Genomic DNA, 11104 nt, shown 5'->3' with positions numbered 1-11104 from the left:
TTGAGTATTTTTACTTGCCTCGATAGAGAACCCATTGGATCAGTTGGAGCCTTGCAGCACTTTCCTCTTCCCTTGTAAAGTTTAATTCCACTCACCACCTTCACATAATAAAGCAGCAGGTGTGGTCTTTGGCTGCTGTAACCCATTTCAGGTTCAATACAAAGTGTGCACATCAACATGGCACTTTCTAACAGAAAGCTGCAGGTCCCTTGATATTTCACATCTTTTTTTCCCAGACCATTCTAACACACTTTTCACTAAACAATATCAGTAGTTTCTGAAATACTCAGATCAGCCCGTCTTGCATCAACAATAAAGGCATATTTATAGTTACATAAAATCACATTTATTCCTCATTCTGATGAACTTCAGCTTCAGTTATGTACTCTTATTAAGGAGATATTGAAAATATGTACCTAATAAAGTGGCCATGTGACTGTGTGTATAATACTGTCTCCTCATGATGTACAATGTTAGAGGAAAATATTGGGTCTAACAAAGCCTGCAATACAAAACATGCTATGATTGTTTTGAGAAAACAAGGCCTTTACACAGAAATCCTATTTATTAATTAACTAACAAATCAAACCTCACAGATATGAAGCCAATCATTTGCACATGAGGACGAAATAACAAATTATCTGAATACAAATACAAAACGACATAACTATATTATTTCTTGTCATAGTCATGTGCTGTGAACGCTACAGGGTGTATACATGTTTGAGCAATCTCTGTTTACGTTTACACCACATGTACATACATACATATGTGCTATAGCGTGAGGAAGAGGACGTTTGCGTCAGACCGCGAGCAAACACGCACACGCGGATGTTCCTATAACAGCGGCAGTTACCATAGGTTCATGTTGAGCTTCTGCGGCGGTGTGTTCACACAAACTGATATTTCTTTGCCTTTGTTATCACGTTAATGTTAACCCGTCTTTACCGTAACGCGGTGGTACCATCGGGGACAGGTTGTTTTCGAGCAGTGGCCGAGAACTCAGCGAAAGGTGGCCGTGGCCACACCCCCCAGCCACCGCCGCGCAGGGTGCGCTGGAAAATGTAGTTCTAACCTTAATGGAAATTTCCAACATATCTGTTCAGAGAGGAGTGAGTGGAAATTTACCCTGTTTCCCTCCCCCCCCTGTAATATGCAGAGCCGTGACGGCCTTGCAGGATGTTTTGTTCAAAGTCAAACCATTTTATTCCCCTCTGACTGCTGTGTCTTCTGACAGTTACTCATTCAACTGTTATGACATGTCTTGCAGCATTATAGTGACTGATTTATGGTTGATGTGGTTTAGTACTGCCTTTAACATTATGCATCATCACTTAATTCTTTTTTATTATTATTATTGGTTGCAGTGGTAGATCTCAGCAGTAGAAGAGCATCCTTACACACACACACACACACACACACTCACACAACCAATTCATGCAGCCAAACACAGGTAGCTTGTGCCATATACTGCGTAGTAAACTTTAAGTAGAATTACTGCACCTTAAGTAAACTTGTGCAACACGATATGACACATGCACATGCTACCAGGTTGAGAAATGTAGGGTCTGAATGTGAAGCATGCATACTCAGCTTAAATACGAGCAGAACTCAGTTACTCATTCACCATGGGAAGAATTGTTACCTGATCTTAATTGGAAATGTGCACACTCAGTAATTTTGCATACGACACGATAAATGTTATAGTATAGTGTGGCCCTGATATGGCACAGTAGCTATTAATTGATGGTGTTGGTGGACTATGTGTGGTCAGTTTCCTCCTACTGCTCTGAAATGACAATCATTTCCTCCCGATCACTGGCCTGGTGCCAGATGGAGCCAGGGATAAGCTCCATCTGTGCAAGATCACTTGTAAAATGAAAACACGTGTTGTTGCAAAAGTTAAGTATGCAGAGCTCAGCATCTCTTTAACACTTTAAAAGTCCAAGGTATTCGGAGAGGCAGCAGTTGGCAGTGAGTGGAATTTTCCAGTATGCAAACTTTATCCCAAAATAGGATTAGACGAGGACTCTCTTTAATCTCTTTATTAGAAGTTTGTCTTACTCTGGTTGTCCACCTTGATAGTTTATGTCTGCATGTGAGAGATAAGCTCCTGTCAATGACATACATCCTTTATTTTCAGTTCAGAGTTGATGTTATATAGGATTAGTAAATATGCATTTGCCTCCTGACAGTTTGAATAGGATTTACATGTGCAATTTGAGTTAAAGTCAATAAAAAAACAAAACGCTCCTCCACAGTGACAGTGACAATAACAAGGCTGTGGAAGTGGGTGTGTTTGAAGGCCACTGCCTCTCCCCCTGTAAAGGCACTCGTTTAAAACTATGCTTTTGTTTATTTGAACCTGCAGCCAGGTCAGATTCAGAGCAAGGGATAAATAGTTGGACTAGATTCTCGAAGGTGTTTTTCGCACACTAAAAGGGCGTCACGGGTGTGCTCCACGTGTGGGCGTGGAGCTGAACTGGTCCCTATATTATAAGGAGGAGAGGCAGCGTTGTGTAGCGGGCACCAGTGGATCCAGTGAGAAGATAACCAGCTGTCATTACCGGGTCGACATTTTGACAAGGGGCTTCTGTCACTGCGTGTGTGTGCGGGGAGACGGAGCTGCCACTTCTTCATCTTCACCTTCACCCACGTCTACATCGCCTGTCTGAGGACGTCGGGTGTGTGTAGCATCGTTTACGCGCCTGCTAACGTTAGCAAACACGGTACGTGTTCACGTAGTGGTGCCGGCGAGTTAGCGTGTGGAGAACCTTTATTATTATTAGCAAAACTCCGTGATTTGTGCGCGTCAAAACCCCGTGAAGTCGAGTGTTTAATTCAAGTGAATGCCTCGTGGATTGTCAGATGCTTTCAGCAGAATGACTGGCTCGCGTGTTTTAACCCGGACGCCAGTCTGGCAGAAAAACAGTCAAAACAGCTGCTTTACCTTACGTATGATACCCGCCCGTTGTGTTATGTATACATTTGTAAACGACTCCCGTAAAGCACACATAGATACAGGTTCCCTTGAAGATGCGCAGTTTGCGTAGCTGAATGAATGAGCGACTGTTCTGGAAAATTCCTTCCGCCTTCGAGGTGCGTTTGCGCACGACGTGCATGCCGTGAAATGGTGTCGCTTTCCCCATTGTGTCCACAGAAGTCGTCTTTAAAGCCGTCAACCGCAGCTGGCCTTTAATTAAAGCGACACTGTTCTTGACATCATTTGACCTCTGCTCAGTGGTCAGCTGATATTACCTACAGTCTAGTTCCAACGTGGATTTATTCTTGAAAACATGTTAGTGTGGCGTGGCGTGGTGTGGTGGGCGTGTACGTGTGGACCCGTTCCATTCATCAGTTTCCTCTGGGCCACGGAATGTTGGTTAACAAAAGTTTATGGTCGTAATTATTTTTTATTACTGTTACTGCTACTACATTTTATATGAGGAGCCAGTTTTTAAAAATGAAAATCCATTGCGACCTAATTATAATCTAAATCTAAATCATGATGACAGGTAATTTGTGCATACTATAAATACATGTTTATTACAATTTTTTTTGCTGCACTTGTAAAATAATGTAATGCTTGATATTACTTGAAGGGATCACAACTTCAATTTATACTTTTAACTAATATAATAATGATAATAATTATAAGATATATGCCATTTTGTTGTCAGAAATGTGATCATTGCTGTAAAGGTGCACTAAAACTTTAGTTTGACAAAGGTAACTTAAAATAAAAATGCTGGACTGTAGAGAGAAAGACCACAAGTGCTTACAAGTACACATATTTATTTAAATGTTCACTGTATAAGAATTAGTGAGAATTGGTGACATCTAATTGTGAGGCTGTGAAGTGCAACTACAGTGGCCTTCACATGCCAGAGAGGATGCAAACACTCTCTCCTTCTCCTTCTCTCTCTGCTGTTCCTCCTTCCTCTTTGGTTTATGCATTGGGTTTATTTGGGTAGATCTGCTCACAATTGGTTGCAGTAAGCTTCCACTTCAAAATGAGAACCACACGTCCATTCTGGCTGCTGTAGACTAAAATACACTATACACTTATACAAACATACTTATGGGAAGTGTATTCGATCTTTTTGTTAATTCTGTGTATAAATTGTTCTCGTTAAACGATGGTGGTGCTTTAAATGACTACATGTTTGTGTGGACCTGTGCAAGAGTGCAATTCATTTTTCAATTTCATTCATTCGAATTTCCTCTGAGCCACATGAAGTTGGTAAACATAAGTTTGTGGCTTGAATTGTTCTTGCGGTTGGTTCTTTATGAGGCTTTGTTTTACCACAGTCTTTATATAATCAACTTATCATGTGAGTCACTACGGCTTTTGCCTCAGCGTCTCTTTTGGCTTTTGAATACCTGTTGTATTAAAACCTTCTCAAGGCATGGCTCCAGCTTCATAAGGAGCCCTGCCTTGGGAGATATTATCAGCGTCCGGCTACAGGAAGAGGAGAACAAACAGAATTATTCATTTTATTTAGGGCAATTTTAGTCATCCACTTGGGTTAAAGTTAGTGCCCCATAGGCAACACCATATTATTCTGGCATTGGTCTGGTTGAGTGGTTTTTAAGTACACTGGGATTGTACTGATTATGTTTGACTCTGCATAATATAACTGTAAGTACACATTTTTCATTGAATGACATTGCTGTGTTTTAGAGCCAGGGAGTCTTGCCCAGTCTATGAACATGTGGAGAAGTGGACACTGGTGAAGAGATGGTAAAATGAAAACAAAGACTTCTTTCACAGAGATGGTTATGCATAGAGCCTGGTTGTGAAGATGAAGGCGTGGGGTTATTTTCTACCATGCATGGCAGGCTGAAACCTCCAGAGGGGCCAGACCATTTGTGTGTGTGTTTGCTTGTCATTAACACAAAACAGATGTACCCACACATCACCATATATATTATTAGTTGCTGGCAAAGGGAGTTCATTTGATCCATCTCATTTTATCTCTAAGCATCTGCTCAATTTGAATGACGTAGAATGTGTTTATAGCACACTACCTAATTCCATTCTCGGCTGTTTTTAACTTGTATTATCATTTCTGGACAAGGGTTTAGCCTTATATTTTTAGTGGATGTCAGTGTCCACAAATCACATGTAGTTTTGTACTGAAAATAATAATAAAAAAATAAATTTTAAATGGGTCATGTTTGTTTTGTGGGATTGGGTCCTGCTGGCTTGTGTGTCCCTCTATTCTTTATTTATTTGTGGTCTAAACCATTAGATGTCACAATTTAATGCCAGGGGAGCTTGGCTGTCTTAACCATCTTCCAAAAAATGCTTGAAACTATGCATGCATGTTTTGTAATTTTGCAAGACTTTGAAAATGCAATCAGCCAGACCACCAATTTGGTAAAGTAGGAACCTCATAGTTGTTTCTCTGTCCTGCCTTTTCTTGATTTCTTGCATAGTCTTTTAACGTTACAGTGGCACAGCTTGAGTCCCTTGTGCCTGAAAATATTTAGGAGGAGGCGAAGAGTCATTGGCAGGCTAATGCCATGGACTTTCAGTGGAAAAATCCTGCAAAACATTTGTTGGGCAATGCTTTTTGTTTGTTTTTATATGCAGAATAAGCCATTCTGCAAGGGCTTAAAATGTTGAGATGCACTTGAATATTGTTCTAATGAATTGTGTAGCCAAACAATTGTTAGGATTATATCTGTCACATGTTGATGCTTTACAAGTAAAATGAAAAAGCCATTGAAGAATCAGAACTGTTGCTTGTTATTAGGTCAGAGGCATGAAGTGTTGAATCATTAATCTGTGTAATCCGTACGTCAGCCTTCTGGGAGCTTAAACTACAAATCATATGAAGCAAAAACAACAACATATGATTGGTCATGGGTATTGATATTGGCAGTAAGAAGCAAGTGATTATTAGTATTAGTTAAGAAAAAAACCCATTGTGCATCCCTAGTTTTCAAACAGACTGTAATGCTTCCAACTCTGAAGCATATTTTTGCGTTGTTTTCCTTTTAAATCAAGGCTCTAATGAGGTGTTTTCTTTGTCTTTGCTGTCTTGCAGGAATGTTAAGTCTAGAATTTTCTAGACCAGAGGCCTACAACATCCTCCTCTAAATCTAGAACAACCTCAGTGCCGGTGGATAACCCCCATCCGAAGCACATCTAGTGAATTTGATCTGACGGTGGATACTACAGCTTCCATCCAGACAGCAAACCAAAGCAGAGCATTTCCATTGCTCCATTTTTATTAATAAAACCCTTAACTTTTACTATTTATTTTCCTTTTTTGGAAGGATTCCTTAAGCTGTGAGCTTTACTTTCAAGGCCTTTTTTTTTTTTAAAGTAAACTATAAAAATGCGTCCTTCAATGGAAGCAGCGGACATAGCTGTGGTAGCACTGTATTTTGTCCTGGTGCTCGCCATCGGGTTTGTTGCCATGTGGAAAGCGAACCGCAACACTGTGAGTGGCTACTTCCTGGCTGGACGCTCCATGACGTGGATTGTGATAGGTGCCTCACTCTTTGTGAGTAACATTGGCAGTGAACATTTCATCGGCTTGGCTGGATCAGGAGCAGCGAGTGGCTATGCTGTTGGAGCATGGGAATTCAATGCAGTTCTTCTTCTGCAGCTGCTTGGCTGGGTGTTCATCCCTGTGTATATCCATTCAGGAGTCTACACCATGCCGGAGTACCTGTCCAAACGCTACGGTGGCAACAGGCTAAAGGTTTACTTTGCTTTCTTGTCTATTTTACTTTACATTTTTACCAAGCTGTCTGTGGACCTGTATGCTGGAGCCCTGTTTATTCAAGAGTCCTTGGGGTGGAACCTTTATCTGTCCATTGTCCTGCTTATCAGTATGACTGCCTTGCTCACTGTCACTGGTGGACTAGTGGCAGTTCTATATACAGATGCCCTTCAGGCAGTGTTGATGATTGGTGGTGCCCTAACATTAACCATTATGAGCCTTAACAAAGTTGGTGGACTAGAGGGTGTCAGGACAAAGTACATGCAGGCAGTTCCCAATGTTTCTGCTATAATTGCCACTGGAAATTTCACATACTCTCCCTCCTGTCGCATTGACCCTAAACCAAACTCACTGCACATCCTTCGGGGCCCTCTGGACGAAGACATCCCATGGCCAGGATTCCTTCTTGGTCAGACTCCTGCATCTATTTGGTACTGGTGTGCAGACCAGGTCATTGTCCAGAGAGTATTAGCAGCAAAGAACATCGCTCATGCAAAGTGCTCAACACTTATGGCTGGATTTCTCAAAGTCCTTCCCATGTTCCTCATAGTCATTCCAGGAATGATATCCCGTATCTTGTTCGCAGATGAGATCGCCTGCATTGGGCCAGAACACTGCATGGCTGTGTGTGGTTCTCAGGCCGGCTGCTCAAACATTGCTTACCCTCGCCTGGTCCTGGCCGTAATGCCTGTGGGACTCCGAGGTCTGATGATGGCGGTCATGATTGCCGCCCTGATGAGTGACCTTGACTCGATCTTCAACAGTGCCAGCACCATCTTCACCCTGGACATCTACCAAACCATTCGAAGGAAGGCATCACAGCGTGAGCTGGTGGTTGTAGGCCGCATGTTTGTTGTGGTCATGGTGGCCATCAGTATTGCTTGGGTCCCTGTCATTATTGAAATGCAAGGTGGACAGACGTATCTGTACATCCAGGAAGTTGCTGGCTACCTCACTCCACCAATAGCTGCCCTCTTCCTGCTTGGGGTCTTCTGGAGACGGTGTAACGAGACAGGTGCATTCTGGGGAGGCATGACAGGTTTCGTATTTGGTACCATACGACTGATCTTGGCTTTTATCTATCGCCAGCCTCGCTGTGACCAGCCAGATGACAGGCCTGCTTTCATCATCCATATTCACTACATGTATTTTGCTGCTGGTCTGTTCTGGATGTCAGGGCTGGTGGCTGTCGTGGTCAGCCTCTGCACCGCTTCACCAGATAAGGAGCGGGTCCGTACCACCACATTCTGGGGTCTCAGCAGCATTCAAAGGGTTCCCACAAAAGACCAAGAGGAGATGTACAGGCTAAATGATGAGAACCACTGTAATGGCGACGGAAAGCTTCTTAAAGAAATGCCTCCAGATGTCAGAAAGGAGAGGTGTTTGGATGGAGCGGATGTCAAACTCCTGGTCCCATCCACTGACCATGACCCGGCAACCCCGAGCACAGAAGCCTCACCTGCTACCACTCCTGCAGAACAATTCAGCAATGAAAGGATGGAGATGAGAGCAGAGGAAGGCTGCCAAGGAACTGCGGAGAGTAGCAGGTGCACGCGTTTACTGGACTGGTTATGTTCATACAAGGAGGGAGCACAGAATGCTGAGCAAAAAACCTTGCAGGAAAATGCAGAGATCATTGCAGAGATGCTGCATGAGCCTCCGAGGGTTAAACTTTTCCTCAACGTGGGTCTGGTATGCGTCTGCTCCGTGGGCATCTTCATGTTTGTTTATTTTTCACTGTAGCTGAGCCCTGCACTGAACTAATCGAGGGGGGCGGTGCGGGGCTTTGATGAAGTTGGTGGGGGGGGGGGGGGGCTGTGAAGAAACAAACGCAATAGATTTTGAGAGATTTGAGAAGCTCTGTCTGTAATATTTACAGTGGTCTTTTGTAGCTCTTTAACAGGGATCTGAGTGCTTATTCTAATCATTCTTTTTTTCAAAAAATGATTTAAGCTTCTCCACATGAAAACTTTATTCCTGTATGACTACAAATCTTATTTGGCACCGGTGTGTCCATTTTGTACAGTGCTTGGTGTTAATCCTTCTGAATATCTACTTGGATTTTTTAGAATTGTAGTTCACAAAGTGAATTTAATATTTGCCTTATTTCATATATATGCACTTGTCTTTTTGTATGGTGAAAAACATTTACTGTGTTGTTGTTTTTCTGTTTTTTTAAACTTTTGTTGACAGTGTGTTTTGGTTTAGTTGCTGATTTAGCACACCTAGTAATAAATAAATTACATTATAGGCCATGTACGTTTTGGAAACTATGATGAACTATGATGGTGGTATTCCACCAATGTTAAGTCGTGGCAGGGTCAGCAAATACCTGAAAAATGCCCAAAAGTTTTTTCTGCATAGTGTATTTTTTATGAGGCCATCTTACTGGCATTATAAAACAATATTGAATCGTTATTTTCACTGGTTTGATTTAGTCTACGGGTGTTGCATCAAACACTAATAAGATACTTTGAATATTTGTTTAAAATATGTACAAATATCATGGCACATATAATGGAGAGAGGAAACACAAGAGCAGAAATAGCTGGCTGTTTTTATGTTTAACCTTTTAAACGTTTTCCATAAGAACCAAAATTAATATTGTAAGGTACTTTTATAATAATTGCTGCTGTTTGTGTGTCTGTTTTTTGTTTCCCCCGTAAACAGTCACGTGGGGTGATATGATTTGGAATTAGTGATTTGTATTGGTATATGTTGAATTTTCTACTACTGTATTATGAGCTGCGTTCTGTTACATTTTGACACCATACAGCTTTTTTTATTTACTGCTATTCCATCGTAACAAGAAAAAGCTACAAGTACCAATGTTTATGGTTCTTTATCAGTTTACTTTTCATGTATAATCCAATGTTATTCACACTGTTAACTGTGTTGAGGCTGTCGCCTCCACTGTGTTAGCGTTGTGTACAATGTAATACAGGGCTCATTGAACCTCAGACAGTAGACATTTATACTTAAGTAAGCTATCTGTGTATATTGTGTTTCAATTTATATTTGGTGCACTGCAGTGCTGAAATGTCATTTGATATTGTTTAAATTGCATATTTTATAAACACCCGACCAAATGTGTCTTAGCGTGCAAATGCTAAAGTGAAAAAAAAAGAAAGAAAAAAGTGTTAAGTTTTACATCCAGAAATTCTTTGTCTTTAAAGCCATTCTATAAAGCAGCGTTGTCATAGAGTAGTAGTACATTTTCAGTTGGCTGTATATCAGTATATCAGTGAAGATGCAAAGCAGAAATGGCATTTCAGACGTTAAGTTGACTCCCGACACTTTCAAGGGTAATTAAACTCGGTAAATAACTGGCCTTTTGATTGTGCTAATTATTTCCACCAGCCTCACCCACAATTACAATAAATAAATAAAAAGGAGGGATCAAAAGAAAAGCAAAACATGTTTGAATGTTTTTCTTTTTGGAACTCACAAGCAGTGTTGAATGACCTCAGTCCAAAATGTCGGTGTCATAATTCAACAGGCATAAATGATGCATAACATGGAACGTCGGATAAGCGAGGATTGCTGTATGTGAACAAGCTTTAAAATAAAACCTCCTTTCTGAGAGAATATACATTGTTATTTTTATGGGATTTATTTTTTTGAGATTGAAAATAAAACATTTCTGTGGAGACAAAAAAAAGAAAGATGTGTAGTGTACTTTTTTTTTCCCCCTTAATACTGTAACTGAGCGAAAACATCATCTTAACTGGCTCACATAAAGTCAGTTTTGACAGTTTTTTATTTGCCGCAAATTAAGGCTGACATTTGCACTGCAACTGCCAAAACATTCTGTATTGATCATATGATCGTTGACTGGATTACATGCTGGAAGAAGCCAAAGCATCTGTTTTGAGGGAAGAGTTGAGTGAATTTTAATGCAGATCAGAGTAGCTGCAGATTTAACTTGTGATTATGTTGTTAGTGGAATGCGCGTTCCAAGTGCTGAATAACGTCATTGTTTGTTAAATGACAGTTTGCAACATGTTTTGGGATGTAGTGAATGAAATGTTTTTTGCAAAACTCGAGAGGAATCAATACATTGATTGGATATGAACACAATTACTCTCCCATTCAAAGGTGTCTATATATTTTAGAAAGTCCTTTTTAACCCTTAGGGTTCTAATAATAGTCACACTACACTAATCACAAAACATGTGCATTTTTTTAAAAGCAAGCTATATTATATATTCTACTCTAGTTGATTTGAATTCACCTACATCTGACTTAATTATTGATATCAAATACAAATCATTTTTAAAGATTTTAACCCTTTAAATGCCAGGCTTTTGTCAGTATGACACCATGTTTTAAGATGAAAACAACAAGTAAATAAGAATTATTCA

The 11104-nt window shown here is 40.6% G+C and overlaps 1 protein-coding gene across 4 annotated transcripts; it reads left to right on the top strand.

Moving 5' to 3' along the window:
• The first annotated feature begins 2381 nt into the window (after positions 1–2381).
• On the top strand, positions 2382–8533 carry slc5a3b (solute carrier family 5 member 3b). Of its 4 annotated transcripts, XM_058623003.1 has the most exons (3): positions 2382–2729; positions 4685–4744; positions 6057–8533. In XM_058623003.1, exon 3 carries the CDS (start codon positions 6351–6353, stop codon positions 8481–8483), a length of 2133 nt encoding a protein of 710 aa, XP_058478986.1. In that variant the 5' UTR covers positions 2382–2729; positions 4685–4744; positions 6057–6350; the 3' UTR covers positions 8484–8533. The 4 variants fall into 4 exon arrangements, with proteins under 4 accessions (XP_058478986.1, XP_058478983.1, XP_058478984.1 ...); XM_058623000.1 differs by lacking the exon at positions 4685–4744; XM_058623001.1 differs by having other exon boundaries at positions 4685–8533.
• Positions 8534–11104: the final 2571 nt, after the last annotated feature.

This window comes from Solea solea, chromosome 2 (genome assembly GCF_958295425.1).
Source record: "Solea solea chromosome 2, fSolSol10.1, whole genome shotgun sequence".
Classification (NCBI taxonomy): Eukaryota; Metazoa; Chordata; class Actinopteri; order Pleuronectiformes; family Soleidae; genus Solea; species Solea solea.
Note: the sequence above shows the minus strand (reverse complement) of the source record. Positions and strands in the feature narration are given on the sequence as shown.

What these genes read in the sequence shown, in the direction of transcription:
- slc5a3b (XM_058623000.1), top strand. Translation starts at nt 6,351, where the DNA reads ATGCGTCCTTCAATGGAAGCAGCGGACATAGCTGTGGTAGCACTGTAT.